This window comes from Callithrix jacchus, chromosome 22 (assembly GCF_049354715.1).
Source record: "Callithrix jacchus isolate 240 chromosome 22, calJac240_pri, whole genome shotgun sequence".
Lineage (NCBI taxonomy): Eukaryota > Metazoa > Chordata > Mammalia > Primates > Cebidae > Callithrix > Callithrix jacchus.
This window is the reverse complement of record NC_133523.1, coordinates 36,778,428-36,797,774: the sequence shown is the minus strand read 5'-3', so window position 1 is coordinate 36,797,774 and position 19,347 is coordinate 36,778,428. Positions and strand designations below refer to the sequence as shown.

Genomic DNA, 19,347 nt, shown 5'->3' with positions numbered 1-19,347 from the left:
ATTCAGGAGACCTTGGACAGCTTAGGGTGCCCTCTGCCCAGATAAAGTGGAGGAAGAGGTTAAATTATGGAGTTGGGTGACACTGGGTACATTACTTCACATCTCTGCCTCAGTTTTCTTTAATCTGTAAAAACCAAGATGATAGCACTCAGGATTTTTTGTGAGGGCTGGAGAGACCTGGAAAGCTCTTAGGATAGTGCCTGGTGCAAAGTGAGTGCTGCATCAGTGTGAGCTAATTATAATTATGGGAACAGGTAAAGGTGCCATCCTGGGCATGCAGGGTGGGGAGGTATTTTCCAGCCAGAGTCCTGGCAGGCCAGCTGGAGATGATGATGGTGAAGGGGGAGGCTTACCCTCTAGGAGTGGAAGGATTGGGGAGCAGTAATTCATGCACAACGTTCTGTGAAAACGCCTGTACCCAGCACCAGGCATATGCAGAGTGGGTGTGGCTTCTGTCAGTTATTATCTCCTGGGGTCTAGAATACGTCCTAGAGTCAAATGATTTTTCTGAAAGCCAAGCAAGCCTAGAAACAGGTTGGAGGGGGTGCCTTGCAAATTAGCATCCATTATGCCAAAAGAAAGCATTTATTTTTTTTTTTTTTTTTTTTTTTGAGATGGAGTTTTACTCTTGTTGCCCGGTCTGGAGTGCAATGGCACGATCTCGGTTCACCGCAAGGGCGATTCTCGTGTTTCAGCCTCCCAAGTATCTGGGATTACAGGAATGTACCACTATGCCTAGCTAATTTTTGATTAGTAGAGATGGGGTTTCTCCTTGTTGGTCAGGCTGGTCTTGAACTCCTGACCTCAGGTGATCCGCCCGCCTCGGCCTCCCAAACCCCGAGTGCTCGGATTATAGGCATGTGCCATCACGCCCGGCCAAGCATTCATCTTTTTAAAGGAAAGCATTCATCTGGCTAAAGGAATCCCCTCTTTTGGCCCAGGTCATTATTTTCGTCTCTGTACTATTCCAAATTTATAAGGCTTAAAGAGAAAGACAGAAGAAGAGTGAAATAAGAAAGTGCGTGTATGAATTGACAGGGCAGAATTGGGACTGGTGTGTGTAAATGAAGAGGAAACATGTATAGGTTTTATGTGGACAGAAAAAGGACTTGTTTTAACCAGACCTCTCGTGGAAATAATGTGGGCTGTCTTGCGTGGATAACAGACTTCATCACAAGAACATTCCAGCAGCGTCATCAGAATGGGAAGTGTGGCTTCTTTGCTAACTGGCAGCTTAGACGGAGTAAGTTGCTGAAGAGAAAGGACATGAAGGAGCAGATGGGTGAGGGTGAGGATGGTGAAAGGAAAGGACTGAAAGGAATGTTTCCCGAAGGCTCATCAGGTACCAGGCTCTGTGTCCAAAGCCTTACCTGTCTTAATTGACTCTTTCAGTGTCATTTGCTGATGCAGTCAGAGTCACGCTAATATTGCAGATGAGAAGAGGCTGAGGGAGGCGAAGTGAGTGGTCCAGGGTCATCCAGCCAGCTCATAGCAGAGCTGGTGTGTTTCACCTTAAACTTTGTGCACAGACAGAAATCTTAGGGTGTCCTCTTCCCAGATACAGTGCAGGATGAGATTAAATTGTGGAGTTGGGCGACACTGGGTACATTACTAAAGGAATGTTCTTGCTAAAGGAATCCCCTCTTTCGGCCCAGGTCATTATTTTTGTCTCTGTATTATCCGAATTTATAAGCTGTAAAGAGAAAGACTGAAGAAGAGTGACATAAGGAAGTTCGTGTATAAGTTAACAGGGCAGAACTGGGACTGGTGTGTGTAAATTACGATAAAACATGTATAGGTTTCGTGTGGACATAAAAGGACTTGTTCATTTATACATGCACTTTCTTATTTCTGTGAGACACAGAAGGAAGGCAAAGGAAATTTTTGTCGTGGGTGAAGTTTATAAAAGGTACCTGTGTTGGGCAGAATAATGGCCTCCTGAAAATGTCCATGGATGAAGCTGGAAACCATCATTCTCAGCAAACTGACACAAGAACAGAAAATCAAACACCACATGTTCTTGCCCATAAGTGGGAGTTGAACAATGAGAACATATGGATACAGGGAGGGGAACATGACACACCGGGACCTGTCAGGAGGTGGGGGGCTAGGGGAGGGATATCAGGGGGTGGAGGGATTGGGGAGGGATAGCATTAGGAAAAATACCTAATGTAGTTGACAGGGTGATGGATGTAGCAAGCCACCACGGCACGTGTATAGCTATGTAACAAACCTGCACGTTCTGCGCATGTACCCCAGAACTTAAAGTATAATTTAAAAAAGTTTAAAAACCCAAATAAATAAGTTTTTTAAAAATCCACATCCTAATCCCTGGAGCCAGTGCATGTTAACTTTATTTTGCAAAAAGACTTTGCAGGTAAGATGAAGTTAAGAATCTTGAGATGGGAGGTTATTCTGGATAATGTGGGTGGGCTCAGTGTCATCAGAAGGGTCCTTGTAAGTGACAGAGGAAGGCAGGAGGGTCAGGGTGAGAATGACGAAGTCTGGGCGACTCCACTGGTCATCACCGGCTGTAAATACGCATCATAAAACAAAGTTACAACACAGTTATCTTCAAATTGTATATTTGGGATTGGCTTTTATTTGGGATTTATAATTTAAGGCAGCTTCCCCTTTAAAAATACAGTGATAGCTTCCCCTGAGCAATACAATCACAGAAGAATACAATCACAGAAGAGTGAGTTTGTCAAATTTGAACAAGAAAAGAGAGAATGGAAATAAATAGATTGGTTAACATCAGGTTAATTCAGGTTACTTTTTTATAAAAATCAAAGCAAAGGGGACTTCCTTCTTATGTTAACTCAAGTAGGTTGGAATCTCCTTTTTTTTTTTTTTAATTGGTCTGTTTTGGGATCTGTCTGCTTTCTTAAAATTTCAGTGGGAGTACGCAGCATTTAGCATTGGTGGCCCTATTCTGGAACCTCTTTGCTGTCACTCAGGTGACAGTGTGACCAAAACTTACAGCACTCACATTGTTCTCAGCTACATCATTTTGGGCTTCCATCATTCATAGGTTATGATGTCCTCCTGATCCCACGTTCCTTTGGGTTTTGTCATTGCAGCCAAAGAGATGCCATTTGACATTTGAGGGATAGCTGCATGGAAACGCTGAAAGCTTTCAGAGAATACGGCACGCCAGGGAGACTAGTATCGTGCCTATCAGGAGGGTAACACCAAGAGTTTGGAGTATGCACCTTAGCCAAGATGCAAACCATCTAAAATGGAATAGATCAAAGAATGAGCCAGATGAGTCTACGCATTTTAACCAAGCCAGCACGTTTGTAAATTTCTGCAACTGAGCCTCTGTATTTATCTATGTTCAACAGAAAGCGTCAGAAACAGCACAGGCTCCTTCCTGTTCAGCTAGTAGGAGGTAATTCCATTACCTAGTATCTCATGGCTGGGTTACATTAAAACAGGGAGTGAGAACAAGTGAGTCTAAAAGTGTAACTCTAAAAGGGACCACGGTACATTTGAACAAAGAGTTGTGTTAAGATGCTGCTAATGGCAGCCATTGAGTGGTCTAAAGGATCTCTTATGTAAATTTGGGGGTGGCATGATAGATCTGACACTCTGTTAAGCTGCCTTCGGAAGCTACTTCCTATGAAATTCTAATTACAGTATTATCCTGCCAAGGGAAAGAGGCAGGCATGAGCCAAGACAAATGAAGCAGGGTAGGAGCCTCATCATGACGGGAAGTCTTGTTCCGATGTCTTGGGAAAAGCTGTCCACCGTGCAAAGTTGTCGACTTCTCGTCCTGGTTTGCACTTTCAGTGTCTGTAGTTATGGCGTTGAACACATTGGTGAACTCTGAGTGGCCCACACCTTAGGCATGAGTGTCTCCCCATGAAATTTACATTGAGTTGTCCACCTCTAGCTTACAGAGCTTCAGGAACAGAGCAGACCTTGTTCTTAGCGATTCCATGGGAGAAAATGGGATTGAAGACACTGGAAGAATTCAGGGTCCCCTCTGGTCTACAGGTGGATAATAGGAACTCAGTAACAATGTACAAAGGAAAGTCTCATAACAGGTGTGCTCTATAGTTTATCTTTTCAGTAGAATTTCTCTCCATAGGCATCTCTCCTTCTACCAAAGATAATCCCGATAAAGCAAATCTGTTTTTGGAATAAGTTTAGTCTCATCAAACTTGGCCTCATTCTTTTCATATAACTGCAGAGGAGTGGAGACTCACCACATAGACTTTTTAAAGGTTTGCTGTGCCGAAAGTTTTTATGAGGAATCTCAGATTAAACTTAGAAACCTCTTGACACTAGGAAGCCGAAGTAAGGCTGACTCCAGACGGTTTATCCTCTGTATATCCTCAAATATGACATTCTAGTCAACAGAATGGCAATATAACCAATGTTTTCAAATGCACTCTGTTATAAAAAAAAATCAGATTTTTATTGAACTTGTGCAATAATTATATTGCCACACCATGTAAACAGTCGTGAATAATTTCCCTAGTCTGGAGCAGTCACATAGGGAGAAAATGTAAATGTCTCCATTTTTGTTCATGAAAGTATATTTTGTCAAATTGCTGTAAGCTATGGATAACTTAAAAAAACTTTCCTGAAATATGGGAAATAAGACATTTAGAGAATCAGCAAAATTTCAAATAAAAAAATCATAAAAATATTGTCCTCATTAGTTCATTTGGTCCCGTAAAATCAATTATTTTCTCGGCTTGATCTTGGTGGACAGTTTCATGAAACTATCAGTTTGTTCATTAAAGTTGCGGAAATTCTCAGACAGTCCAATGATATGATCTCTATGTTATCAGAAACCTGCATTCCAGAGTCCAGGCCAGAGTCTTTTCTATAAATATCCCTGACAAAGAAGCAATTTTAATCTGTAGCTGGTTGCAGAGGCTTTAAGGAAGAATCACAACTGTCTGTGAATGAAAAGGATTTAAAATGAGCATGGTTAAAAATCTGATGAGAGTTTATTCTAATAAGAACACAACTTGCATAGAAGTTTAGTTACTTCTGTGGCGTGTGACATTATGGCTGATAACCTATGCGATTTCTAGAATTTCTTACATAATTCTTGGAAGACGTCAATAGCATACCCATAACTGTAACTTAGAGATTTAGAATCACTTATCATTGGACAATGCTTCCATATAATTTGGCATATCAAACAAGGTGGCCTTTCCATTTTGCTTCTGTTTCTCAACTAGATTACTGAGTTATTGAGGGAACCCGTTAATGAACAGGGCCAGCAAAGTATAGGCTTATGTATGTTGAAAAACTCCATATGCACTTCTAATACTCCTCGGTGAAAATCGTGGGTTCAGCCCTAAGTCCTGCCTGTTAGAACAGGGATTCTCCATCCTGGCTACACATTAGTAGTATCTGGAGAGGCTTAAAAATTACCACTGGGTCCCACTCCAGGCTGGTAGATCAGAATCGACGGGTGGGGCTTAAGCATCCATTTTATAAAATGTTTCTGAGTGATTCCAATGTGTAGTTGTATTTCCCATCAGATTTCTCTGATTTCTTGTGGCATTCACTCCTCTCTATTTTGGTATTGTGATTATTTTTCAGGTTTTGTCTACTGTCATAGAACTTGTGTTTCCTTGCCTTCTTCATTTCTGAATCTCTTATGAACACATAAATTGGTCATCAGGAAAAGGTTCTCAGCCACAGGTAGGCTGTGTGCTGAGCTTAAGATTCACATGTTAATGCTACAGGCTTTGTTCTCCATGAGGTCAGAAGCTACTTGTTATGAAGGGTGTGGGCAAATCCACAGTGCAGATGGTGGAGGTCACCCTGTTTGACATGTTTTTAGGTGTAACATTGGAACTAAGAATTCTATGTACATATGGGGTGGAGAGGCAGGGATGTGTAGGGAGACAGATCTAATTAGGATGACGGAATTATACAAGGGAGTGGTGGTAAAGGAAGTGAGAAGGATTAGTAAAGGGAAGAAATTTGAACTTATCTGATTGACTGCAGTAGTCCTTTGTGGCTTCTTGAGTAGGTGAGTGAATGAGATTTCAGGAAGGTAACGAGGCAGTCATATGCAAGAAAGACTTCAGACACTGGCAACAAGGGGTCAAGCAGGACTTTGAGCAGTTGTTAAGGTTTATGGGAATGGAGAGAAGGACCCAAGAGAGAGGCATTAAAAAAGGATAGACAGTGGGGTACAGGGAGCATGAAGAGTAGGGAAGAAGAGACCAGCAGGAATTAGTGTGAGAAGCAGGAGTTTAGGGGTAGGAGGAGGAGATCTAGTCCCAGATGCAGGTGAAGAAGTGCTTTCCCTCTCCCGAGCCTGGTGGTCAGCACTGTGGGAAACAGGACAGGAGGAAAGGCCACCATACCTGCCAGTCTTCCTGAAATGCAGAAACTATACCAGGGCTGCTATCAGAGCCACCCCAGCCAGCACTCCAGTCATGATGCTGACAGTGGTCCCAGCTGAGTCAACAGGACCGCCTGGTACTGGAAAAAAAAAAAAAAAAGAGAAGGAGTGGAGGTGATGTTATTTTACTGTGGGGTGCCCCAGGTGCCAGCTCTCAGCACGAAGTAGTCTCCACTTGTTCCTTCAAGGAATGCATTCGTTTTGCAGGAAGGTTCACATTTTTTCTCTCTCACTGTGTTTCTAGTTGGTGATTAGTCTTCTGTCAATTCCATCCTGGCCTTTCCACACTCAGATATTTCCGAAGGCTTTGACATTTATAAAGACCGATTGCTATTTTTGCGTCTCATTAGAACTTTCTATCTTTTCATGGTTGCATCTTTTTCTCAGTGTCTCAGTTGAGGAGGCATAAGTACGAGTCTGTGGGGTCTCTATGACAGGGACTTGATTGACACAAGGCCCCGGCTGGAGCCTTCTGTGTTTCCTAAGTCCTGTGTACACAGAACTCGCCTCTCATGGGCTCCCAGCAGGGGAATGCAATCTCGGTTCTGGGAGACTCTGCTTCTCTCTTAAGGGTGAGGACTCCCCATCAGCCTTGTGGAAACTCTGAGAACCGCATCACCGTCTAAAACTCTCTCCTCTTTCTCCTGCTCAGGAATCAGATCTGCGTCGTGGTCTGAGGGCTGTCTCAGACCCCTCCCACTCCTACTCTGCTTTTCCTCATGGTTGTTTTCCCCAATAAATTACCTGGCACCTCTAACCCCATCTCGGCTGCATCTCAGTGGATAAAAACTAACAAACTCGGCTTGATTCTTTGCACTTAACTTTTTCTGTCTCCCATTTTTAGCCAGTAGCCATGTCCTGGTGGGTTTTCATTTGGGGCTCAGCTCTCACCTGTCAACTCGGGCTGACGGTTAATGCCATGTTAGCTACTGGACATGCTTATCTGGTGCCTCATTTGATCCACACAATCACCCTGTTGGGTAGACATGATTTCCATTTTACAGATGAAATGACAGAGCCTTAGAGTGGTGAAGAAACCTACCCAAAGTCATATGGGTAGTGAGAAGTTGACCTCGGACCTGATGCTAGGACTGCCTGACTTCAACCTCCTGATAACAGTGGTAATAAGAGCAGCTAACCTTGTGCGGTTTTCCTCTGTGGGTTGCAGTTTGCTGAAGGCTTAATCAAATAGGACATTAAATCTTTAAACCATACTATGAAACAGGCACTCTCATGGCAATTTCATTCCCTTCAATTCTGGTGATGAGAATTATTACGATTTTCAGTTGAAGAACTGAAGGCTCAGAGAAGTTAAGAATCTTGTGCGAGAAATTTAAAATGGTAAATACATTAAAAATAAAGAGAGGCCTCAAATCAACAACCAAGCGTTACCACTTCAGGATAGAGAGAAAGAACAACCTCAAACCACAGATAGTGCATGAAGGAAATAATAAGGATTCGAGTTTAAATAAATAAATGGAAAATAGAAACACAAGAGAAGGAATTGATGAAACCAAACGTTGGTTCTTCAAAAAAGATTGACAAAATCGACATTTACTAGATTGACCAAGGAAAAAGAGGAGATTCAGATTACTAAATCAGAAATGAAAATGGAGGTATGGTGGTTCACACCTTTAATCCCAGCACCTTGGGAGACTCAAGTAGGAGGATTGCTTGAGGTCAGGAGGTCGAGACCAGCCTAGGCAACATAGGGAGACACGATCTCTACAAAATTTCTTTAAAAAACGATCCAGGCATGCTGGCACATGTCTGCGTTCCCAGCTTCTCAAAAGGCTGAGGTAGGAGGATCACTTGAGCCTGGGAGGTCGAGGCTGCAGTAAGCTATATGATGGCACCACTGCACTCTAGCTTGGACTGGGCTACAGAGTGAGACTCTATCTATTAAAAAAAAGGAAAAGAAAATGGCGACATTGCTACCAATTCTACAAATTCTACAGAAATATTAAAGATTACAAGAGTGCTATGAATCATTATATGCCAACAAATTGTTGAATAACCTAGATGAGATGGACAGATTCTTGGAAACTTTTAACAGATCCATAATTAGAACCAACAAAAGCATCTGACAAAATAGAACATTCTTTCATAATGAAAACTTTCCATGAATGGAAGGAAACCGCCTTAATATAATAAAGGCAACATGTGAAAAGCCCAAAACTAACATGATGCTCAACGGAGAGAGCCTGAAAGCTTTCCCTGTAAGACCCGGACAAGGACGCCTGCTTCCGCCACTTTTATTCAGCGTAGTATTAGAAGCCCGAGCCACAGAAACTGGAAAGAAAGATGAAGACATCCAAATTGGAAAGAAGAAGTAAAATGATCTCTGTTCTCAGATATTGTGAACTTATATGTAGAAAACCCTAAAGATGAAAAAAAAACCTGTTAGAATCAATAAATAAGTTCGGGAACACTGTAGGATACAAAGTCAACACGCAAACATCAGTTGTGCTTCCACACGTTAACAACGAGCAATCTGAAAGAAATTAGGAAAAAATTCCCCATTCACATTAATATAAAACAGTATAAAATATTTACAAATAAGTTTAAAAGGAGGTGAAAAGATTATACCTTGAGCTGGAAGAAATTAAAGATGACATGAATAAGTGGAAAGACATTGGGTTTTCATGGATGGGAAGACTCAGTGTTGGGAGGACAGCACTACCCACAGTGAGCTGCAGGTTCAGTGCAATTCCCACCAGAGTCCCAGTGACAGTTTTGGCGGAAATAGAAAAACCTATCCTAAAATTCATATGGCATCTCAGGACTCTAAACAGCCAACAACCTGGAAAATAAAGAATGAAGCTGGAGGACTCACGCGTCCTGACTCAGCATTTACTCTAAAGCCACAGTAACCGATGCTCAGTGTGGTACTGGCCTAAAGGAAGATACTGAAGCCAATGACACGGAATAGGGAGCCCAGGAAGAAATGCTTGAATAAACGGCTAAATGCTCTTTGGTGAGAGCGCCATGAGCATTTAGTGGGGAAAGGACAGTCTGTTCAACAAATGCTATGGGGAAAGCTGGATATCCATGCATATGAACCAGCTGAATCTTTACCTGACACTGTGTATGAAATTAACCTAAAATGGATCAAAGCCCTAAACATAAGAGTGAAAAGTATAAAACCCTGAGAAGAAAGCATAGGAAAAAAGTTTTGTGACATTGAATTTCATAGTGATTTCTTGGTTATAACAACAAAAGCATGAGCAACAAAAGAAAAATGGAAAAGCTGGACTTCATGAAAATTAAAAACTTTTATGTATCAAAGAACATTATGGAGAAAGTGAAAACGCAACCCATGAAATAGGCAAAAATATTTGCAAATCATATATATGATAGGGGATTAATTTCCAGAATATATGAAAAACTACTGTAAATGAACAACCACAAAAATCCAAAAACCCAATTAAAAGAATGGACAAAGGACTAAAATAGAGATTTCTCCACGAAAGATACACAAATATCCAACAAGCATATGCAAAGATGCTCAATACCACGAAGACTTAGGGATATGCAAATGAAAACCACAGTGAGACTCTACCCCACGCACGTTAGGATGGCTTTGACAGGAAAAGAACACGGAGCCATACGTGCTTTCAAGGAGGCGGACACACTGGAACTCCAGTGCATTGCTGATAGAAATGCGAAATATTAGCTACTGTGGAAAATGGTATGGTGGTTCCTCAAAAAATAAAACAATTAACAATCGATCCACCAATTCCTTTTTGTGGACACACACCCAAAAGAACTGAAGGCAGCAATTTAACAGATGTTTGAACACTGATGCTCATGGCGGCGTTACTCTCAATAGCCAAAGGTGGAAAGAACTGAAAAGTCCATTGGAAGATGAGTGGATGGAAATGAGGGATATCCACACAACGGATGTTACTTCACCTTAACCAGGAATGAAACTGTGGTACATGGTGCAAAATGGATGAATCTTGAAGACATTCTGCTAAGTGAAATAAGCCGGACACAAAAGGACAACCTGATATAATTCCATTTCTATAAGATAGAATAGTTGATTACCCAGAGACAGAAAGTAGAATGGAGGTTCCCAGGAGTTAGGGGGAGAAGGAGTGAGAGTTACTGTTTATTGGGTACAGAGGCTTAGTATGGTAAGATGAAATAGTTCTGGAAATGAATAGTGTGATGGTTACACGAGAGTATAAATATACTTGACTTCTTTTTCTTTTTTTTTTGAGACGGAGTCTCAGTTGTCACCCAGGCTGAAGTGCAGTGGTGCCATCTCAGGTCACTGCAACCTCCACTCCCCAGGTTCAAGTGATTCTCCTGCCTTAGCCTCCTGAGCAGCTGGAATTACAGGCACCCACCACCATGCCCAATTAATTTTTTTTATTTTGTATTTCTAGTAGAGACAGGGTTTCACCATGTTGATCAGGCTGGCCTCAAACTCCTGACCTCAGGTTATCCATCTGTCTCAGCCTCCCAAAGTGCTGGGATTACAGGCGTGAGCCATCACACGCAGCAATATACATGATTTATATTTATGCTGTGTCACTTAACTGTACACTTAGAAATGGTTAATGATAAGTTTTATGATAGACAGATACAGTGGCCGGTAGTCTTACCCTCTCTATAAACCCACACTTTTTGGCACTGCCTCCCATGCAGAGCCACCATGGCTGAATCTCCCCATTTCTCCAAGTATGTGTCACTCGCTGTCCTCTGTGCTGTGTCCTCATACAGCCAGTGACTTCAGGGCCAGGACACAGCGCAGGAGTCCGTCCGAGGCTCCCTCTCTTCCCATTTCCCTGAAACCTTACCCGGGGGAGGCTCTGCTGTGGAATGGCAGCTCGATTTAGCCAGATTCAGAATAGCCCACCTGGACACCTTCTCTACACGCCCCAGTCCCACCCCAAGTGGAGTCAGGGCAGAGCCAGTCACTGGGGGAGCTGGTGCAGAGCAGGGAGCAGAGTCTGAGCTGCTCCTCCCTTATCCAAGGGGCTTCCTCCTCTCGTTTGGGGAAAAAGTGTGAGCTTGTTTCAAAGCCTCCTTGTTCCTTGTAGCTCATTAAGTAGGTAAAACAACACGAAGAGGTGACAGAAGGGTTTCTGCACAACATAGTTTTGTCTGCACTGTGAAGCTCCTTTCACTATAGGGGGCCTGTTGGGGCTGAGAGAGCCCTGTCCCCACTTTCCAGGCTGGACCTGAGGTCAGCCATGAGGTATTGGAGATGCAAGGGAGGAAGAGAATCTGCCGAGATGGAGTGAGAGGGCTCACGATAGGATTTGGGATTTGCTTGTGCCCAGTTCATGGCTCTTTTTTGAGACCCAGACAGACTCCACCCCAAAGCATGATGCTGATGCTCCAGAGAGCCACTTACCAGAGACCGTGATCGTCTTGACTGTGGAATTATAGCGGCGGGTCGCTGAGTTAGAGACAAAGCAGCCATAGACTGCGGTGTGATTTGAAGTGATTTGGGGGATGAAGAGCACTTGTGTGTGTGACTGCAAAGTCCCATTGATATACCAGGAATACGTTGGGGTTGGGTTAGAGGCCGAGTGGCAGGAGAGGTTGAGGTTTGCTCCTGAACGGTAAGATGAGTCTGGAGGGGAAATGATGGGGGTGTCCGGGCCATCTGGAGCAAAGAGAACAAAGCCACAGGTGATGTCATCAGAGGAAAGGGGAAGCTCCTGATTGTAGAAGGACCACAGTGTCCCTCTGAGTCTTGTCCCAATCCTGTGTTAAAAAGTCCAAACCATAACCCTCAAGTCCACCTAGTCTGGGTCTGAGACATTCACCTGTTTCTCCCATCAGAGGCTGTGGACCCTGAGCCTCCCAGGGCAGAAGCATCCCTTCCCCGCCTATTCTTGGTCCAGGCTGCCCAAGTTTTCCTGGGGCAGGAAGTAATGGCTAGCCTGGGTGTCCAGGGGTGCGGGTCCGCATCTTTGGATTTGAGGGGGACTGAGAGGCCTGGCCTCTGGCTGTGTGGATTTGGGATGGAAGCCAGGGCCACAGAGTAACAGAAGATACTCACAGAGGACATTCAGGGTGACTGGGTCACTGCGGTTCGCACTCACTGGGTTCTGGATTCCACACTCATAGGGTCCTGTGTCATTCCTTGTGACGCTGAGTAGAGTGAGGGTCCTGTTGTCACTGGACAGCTGCAGCCTGGGACTCACCGGGAGGCTCTGACCATTTACCCACCACAGGTAGGTTGTGTCCTGAGTCTCAGGTTCACAGGTTAAGGCCACAGCATCCTTGTTCTCCACAGGCCTGGAGTTGTTGCTGGTGATGTTGGGCTTGGACAGCTCCGCTGTGCAGATAACAGAGAGAAGCTTGCCCTGTGTGGCACCTGTGATTCCTCCACGGGCATCTTTCAATCAGAACTGGTGTCTCCCACCCCTCAGCCCACCGAATCCTTAAAAGCCCGTAGCAGGTGTGTGTATCATAAGACAGATGCACCATGATCTGAGGCTCAGAGACCGTGAGGCCACGTGATCTGTGGGAGAAGCACAGACTTTCTCAAGTGTGAATTGAGCAGCAGCGTTGGGTTCTGGGCAGACACAGGACTGGAGGTCACAGTCACCAGCACTTCTGGTCCTTCCCTGACTGGCTGACTGCCTGGCCCATTGGGGTCCTCACCTGGAATTTGAAGGAGCTGTTTCTTCCAGCTGCACTGTCCTGTACCACCCATCCAAGGTGTGTTTTCTCTGAGGCTTTGCTATTTAAGGACATCCTAGAGATGGGTGATGATGGGGACGGGTGCTTGAGCAGAAATAGCCCAGGAGGAATGATGCCAAATTAGCAGAAGCGGTCTGTGTTATGTTAGTGAATTTAGAAAGCGCGCCCTGCCCCTAATTCCTGTGCAGAGTTAGGCAAATAGGGGAGGAGCCCAAAACAGGCATGTGAAATGCTCTCGTCCTCTCCTCTCAACCTCAGAAAACACAACTAGAGTTTAAGATCGTAGACCTTTTAGGCCATTAGTAACAATTTCCACTTATGGAAAAAAATTTAACTGGGCAGAGTCTGAGGGAGACACCGGTGACTGGTGCACTTCTCAGTCCCAGGGACCCCACCTTATGACAGTAGCATCATCATGGGGACACAGGTGTATGCAGAATGGGCAGCAAACCCCTCAGACAGCACCTGCCTGGCCAGCTTCACCTGGGGGAGGTCCTGGGATCCACTGGAGGACGTGAGCCCCACACCAGGATGAAGATGGAGTAGGTAGTGAAATGAGCATGTGGGCTTTAGGGACTGCAGACCTGTCCTTCTGTCCCTGACCCTCTCGTGAGTCAGTGTAGAGAGCGGATGGAAGAGTCGCTCGTCCCTGTCCTGTGGTCTGTTCCAGGTGTTGGTTTCATGGAGGTAAAGAGCCTTGAGCAGGGACACAGTGGAAGCTCATTTTCCTGGTGACCTGTTGACATTGGCTTTTGATAGAGCCTGGCAGGGGTGGCTGCTCTGGGCTGATTTCTGTGGTTTTCCTATTGCTTCAGAGGTGGGCCAGGCCACAGCATGAGTGGGAAGGAAACAGGACAGCCATCCTTGTTCAAGGAAGTGTCTGGGGAAGACCTAAATGTGGAGGAGGATGTTCAGGGAGGAGCATCCTAGCTGGAATGAGGAGGGAGGAAGATGAGGAACACGGAGGAACAGGAGAGAGTCAGAAACACCCATGGCAGTGAGCTGTGCAGGGTAGAGTGACTTCAGAGACCCCGGGGACCAGGAGTCCCTCGGCTGTCCCAGCCAGGACTAGGGAGCCTTGAAAATGCTCCCATGGCCAAGGAACCCCAGAGTCATATGAGATAGGGTGACTTTCGGGACAGGGGGTTGGTCAGAGGAATGGAATGTGGATCTCAGCCCCTGACAGACAGGGAACAGTTGTGGCCAGAACCTCCTAGGATTCTGCATCCAGGATCCAGTCTCTATAGAGGGTGTGGGTCATTCATTCATTCATTCATCCATTCATTCATTCATTCACTTCTTCATGAGAGAGCTACTGAACAAACATGTGTCTCACTTTGAGCCTGTGTTGGTGCAGAGTGTGAGTGGGGAGGGAAAGCGAAGTCCTTTCCTTTATCCCCCATGGGAATGATACTGGCACACTGAGAAATAATAGGATTTCAGGTGCAGTGAGGGGGTGGATCTAATGGAGAGGCCTGGACAATCCCAGCATTGACCTTGTCAGTTAAGGTGATTTAGTTCTAGAGTAAACTGACTAATTCTCTATTCACTTCTCACTCTCCAAACCAGAATCTCCCTCTCTGAGCTGTGGATGCCCAAGACGAAAGGAAGCAAACCCACGACGGGTCTCGGTCTGCAGATGCCTAATAACAAACAGCCCCCAACCCCCGGGGGAGGAGAGGAGGGGGCTCTGGCTGCAGACAGACCTCACATGTCTCTAATCTGCCACCTATGACCTGTGGACCCTTGTTAGTGACTGTCTCCCTGCCCCTCAAGTTCCTTTCAGTAAGTAGGATAAGTGCTATTTGGCTGTGAAGTTGTTTGTGAATTAACCTCAAAATATTTCCAATTACTTGACCTCAGTTCAGCACAGAGCAGCTGCCCAAATGAACAGCATTTATGTTTATTTGCCTCCAAGAGAGAGGGCCCTGGGTCTGATCCCTGGTGGACAAGGGGCTACCGGGAGCATCTTCTCCCCTCTGTTCCTCCTCCTGGGGACTCTGAACCTGTGTCCCCAGGGCAGTGGACTCATGCCTTAGTAACCTTGTCTGTCTGTCCTCTCCACATTGAGTCTCGAGTAAAGCAGGATGAGGCTCTGTCCTTGCCCACATGAGACTCTGGGGACAGGGACAGCTGTGGCCAGAAACTGACTCTGCCTCCAGCATCCAGCTCCAGGAGCCATGGCCCTTGGACAGCTGGTGGGTCTTTGCTCCCGGTTGGCCATGCCCAGGAGGCCACAACACAGCCCTGGCACAGGCTTCCCTGGGTCACTTGGAATCAGGAGCCCTGGGGCTGAGCTTCTCTGTGAAGATCCCAGGGGGGCCCTCAGGGCAGCCCTGACCTGGTTCTCCAGGGTCTTCTCAGGGTCAGGTCCATGGGGAGACCATGGGGTGCTTGGCTGAGACGGACCTCCCCTGCTGAGTCCCCCATCAGACTGTCCTTCCTCTGCTGTGAGTGTCTGCAGGATCTGGATGCAGGAAGGGGATTCTGATCTGTTGAAGTTCATCTCCCCTGTGTGTGTCCTGCACTAAATGCCCAAACCCTAACACAGGATATAATGCAGAGGGGGACACAGGGGGACACAGGCACAGCCCAGCCCTGACAATCCCGTGTGTGGGGAGCACAACTGACCGCAACACTCGGAGGTCATGGGGAAATACTCACAGTATACACGGAACTGGACAGTTGTTTCTTCACTCGTAAGGTCTCCCTTTATGACTTGCAGGGTGTAGAATCCTGTGTCACTCAGGGTGACGTTCCGGATCAGCAGGGAGACGTTCCGGATCAGCAGGGAGACATTGGGGTTTATTGTCTCTCGGCCGCTGTATGCGGGCCCTTGGATAGTTTGTTGAACTGCTATTACATATCCCATAATTCGACGGGTCCTGTCCACTCTTTCCCCTTTGTACCAGTTGAAGGCAGCCGTATCTTGGGACACATTGTGGGTGAGTAGAAGAACCTCCTCCCCCTCTGCAGCATTGGATGGAATGGATTCAATAGTGAGCTGGGCACTGGTGGGCAGGTTCCAGAAGGTTAGAAGTGAGGCTAGGAGACAGGAGAGAGCATCAGTCAATATTAGGACCTGTGCATTGGGATGGAAGGATGGGGCCCTGGGTCCTGAGCAGGTCTCTTCATCCCTCCACCTTAGGGTGTGTATGTGTGTGTGTGTGTCCCACTGGGTGAAGGTCAGCAGAGTGACTCCCATTCCCTTAGTGCCTCTGACCTTGTCATTTCTCTGGAATCCTCTTCCCCAGGGGTCTGCACGGCTCCCTCCCCACCGCCCTCAGATCCTACTCACATCAGGGCATCCTTGGGAGACCCCTCCCCTAACACCTCCTCCAGAGACCCTGGGTCTTCCCTTTCTGACCTTTCCCTGCTCTGTTCTCTCCAGGGCTCTTGTCAACACCTGGCCTCACATTCTAGATCTCTTTGCTTGTCTGCCTTCCTCCCCATGAGAGCATGAGCTCCGTGAGGACAGGGACTTGTGTGATCCTGGTTGCACCCCAATGCCTGGGACCATCTGCGAACTCCTGTGGATGATCTCATGAGCCTTCCCAGGGCCCTCCATGGCCTGAGGTTTATTTGCCAATGTCTGTGGTAGGCAGGTGAGGACAGTGTTTCATGCCTGGATTATGCTTTTCCTTTTCTTTCTTTTTTTTTTCTAAAGAGACGGGGTCTCTATGTTGCCCAGGCTGGAGTGCAGTGGCTATTCACAGGCACAATCCCACTACTGATCAGCATGGGAGTTCTGACCTGCTCCATTTCCAACCTGGGCCGGTTCACCCCTCCTTAGGCAACCTGTGGTCCCCTGCTTCTGGGAGGTCACCGTGTTGATGTGGACACCCAACCGGCATAGCACACTACAGCCCAGAACTCCTGGGCTCAAGAGATCCTCCCGCCTCAGCCTCCTGAGTAGGGGGGACTACAGGAACGCACTACTGTGCCCGGCTATGCTTTCATTTAAAGTGTCATCTGATGCAATTATTATGAGTTTTAAACATGTAGTGGCCAGTGATGATTAACTAGGAAAATCAAACACTTGAGGTTTTCCTGCCCCTTTCCAATTCCAGCTCAGTATGATTTTTCTGGTGTGATTCCTGTCCCTCTCTGATGTCCTCTTCCCTATTCAGGCTCCAACAGGAGCCCTCTGTCCCTCTCAGAACCCTGTCCTCCCCAGGAGACCCCAGCCAATCTCTGTGCTCCCTCCTCCCACCCTCCTCCAGGTTGTCCTCCCCTCACCTATGAGCAGGAACCTCTGCCAGGGGATGCGCCATCTGTGGGAAGGTGCTGAGGGGGGCCTCATGGTCTCTGCGGCCTGCTCTGTCCTCTATAGAGAAGAGCTCGGTTTCCAGGAACACTCTTGTCAGGGCTGCTGTGACTGTCCGTCTGCTGTCTGTCCTTTCTCTGCCCTGAGTCTACTTCTAGGGCAGGGGCACTTCTTAGGATCACGTGGGCCATGGGTGTGGTCTCTATTCAGGAGTCCTCTGTCCCCTCCCCTCTCATTTCTGCCTCTTTTGTCCCTCCTCTTTTTTCCCTTCTATTTTCGGTTCCCCAGGCAAAGCTTTGAATAGCAGGGTGGATGGACCCCATCCCCTGGGAGGACAACCTGCCTTCCCCAGTGCTGACCTCTGCTGTGTTCTGGCCTTGGGTCTGTCACACCGGGGGGATTATTTTCCTCCGTGACAGAGAAACCCAGCTGGGCCCCGGGTCTCCCCATGCTCTCCAGTGCTCTGGGAAGGTGGGATGACGCCTGGCAGGAAGGTGACAGAGGTGGCTCTGGGGAATAGAGAAAGGCTCACTGGGTGGTGGCTGGGGAGGGACCAGCCCTCTGTCTCCAGTGTCACTAGCCTGGCCTCTGACCCAGGGATGGAGACCCAGCCCCTGAGACCCTCTCAGGAGGCCCCAGCTCCTGCGTGTGGAGGGGGAAGTGTCCTGTATGTCTTGGAAAGAGAGGACTGTGGTGGAGGGAGGTAGGAGGCTCTGGGCTCTGCTGTCTTTGGGGAAGGCTCCAGGGGGACTCTCCCTCTCTGTGTCTGTTGACTGAGCTGTGGCTGAGGGCCTGTCCATATTCTTCTTGACCATCCTGGGTGGTCTCTGTCCTCTGAGAGGCTGACTGTCCTGTGTTTACCCTCTACCCGCCCATGGTGGTACCGGGAGGGAGTCAGAAGTTCCACAGGGACCCCTGGCAGAGCAGGGTCCTCAAAGGACCCAGAAAGGGACAGAGCAGGTACGTGGGAGAGATCAGAAGAGTCCGTTGGTAGAAGGGATGGAAAGCAGGCTCCATCTCCACCTCCTTAACAAAGCCAGGTTCTAGTCCAGGGGAATCTGTTTCCTGAGGTTGTCTGTGTGCTGTGTCACCCCCTGGAGGGCGAGCAGAGACCTGGAGCCTTGTCAGGAGCTGCTCCAGGGATGATAACCGAGTCCACGTGGTGTGAGCGGGCCCTGAACCCTGGATTAATTAGGCTGCAGGGTCAGGGTGGTCCAGGTTCTATTCCCACAGGGCTCTGCCTTCCCTCCTGAGGCTCCGAGGGTTCAGGACCCGTCTCTGGGGCAGCCGCGGGCACTTGCTGACCTCCCCCCATGCTGGCACCAGTGCCCCTTTGTCCACATGGAACAGGCTCTGACCCGGGGCAAAACGGAGGTGATATGCTTCTTTTTAGAGATCTCCCACACATTTAGCTAGTATTTATTGAGCATCTGTTCCATGTCAGGCTCTGGGCTGGGTCCTGGGATTCCACAGAGCAGGATAGAAGTGGCCACTGCACTCATGGAGATTCCCTGTAACAGGGAGACAGGCACTCAGTAAACCTCGTGGGACTGAGGAGTTAATGGTAATGAGAAGGGCTGTGAGGTGACAGCACTGTGGGAGTCGGAGCTTGTGAGACACCGAGCTGTCCTGGAAAATGCCCTTTTGGCTGAGCCCCAGGAAGGAGAGGGTGTCGGGGCAGGAGTTGCCTTCAAAGGGAGAGGACCCAAGTCGGCGGCCGCTGGGCTGCAGGGAGGAGCTGACAGGGTTCCTGTGGGGAGCTTGGAGGGCGAGGAGAATGTGGGCCAAGTTGACCTGGGTGAGAGTAGACCCTGCTGGGCTATGGGCCCAGATGAGGGAGGTCAGCAGCCCCTGGGAGGTTTCAGGCTGGGAGGAACTCTGCCGCCCTCTGGTGGACAGGGAGGGAAGTGAGGACGGCAGCCTTGAATGCGGGTCCTGCACGTTATGCCAAAGTGTCACCGGGTTCCAGCTCGGTGAGCCCCAGTCTCTGTGGCTCCAAGTACACTGTCCTCCCTCTTTCTCAATC

At 47.5% G+C, this 19,347-nt stretch overlaps 1 protein-coding gene across 2 annotated transcripts; it reads right to left on the bottom strand.

Annotated features, from left to right (window-relative positions):
* Positions 1-2,336: 2,336 nt before the first annotated feature.
* Positions 2,337-17,449, bottom strand: LOC100409241 (cell adhesion molecule CEACAM8). Of its 2 annotated transcripts, none has more exons than XM_008988076.5 (6): positions 17,294-17,449; positions 15,719-16,099; positions 12,408-12,686; positions 11,754-12,008; positions 6,348-6,465; positions 2,337-2,531 (listed from the first exon to the last, which is right to left on the bottom strand). In XM_008988076.5, exons 1-5 carry the CDS (start codon positions 17,355-17,357, stop codon positions 6,374-6,376), a joined length of 1,071 nt encoding a protein of 356 aa, XP_008986324.2. In that variant the 5' UTR covers positions 17,358-17,449; the 3' UTR covers positions 2,337-2,531; positions 6,348-6,373. The 2 variants fall into 2 exon arrangements, with proteins under 2 accessions (XP_008986324.2, XP_008986323.2); XM_008988075.4 differs by lacking the exon at positions 2,337-2,531 and adding an exon at positions 2,569-4,916.
* Positions 17,450-19,347: the final 1,898 nt, after the last annotated feature.

Bases quoted from the DNA above. Each gene is read 5' to 3' on its own strand.
- LOC100409241 (XM_008988076.5), bottom strand. From the start codon at position 17,357: ATGAGGCCCCCCTCAGCACCTTCCCACAGATGGCGCATCCCCTGGCAG. The intron at 16,100-17,293 runs GTGAGGGGAGGA...CCTGTCTCCTAG, and splicing joins GCAGAGGTTCCTGCTCATAG to CCTCACTTCTAACCTTCTGG. The intron at 12,687-15,718 runs GTGAGTATTTCC...TTATCTGCACAG, and splicing joins TGTCCAGTTCCGTGTATACT to CGGAGCTGTCCAAGCCCAAC.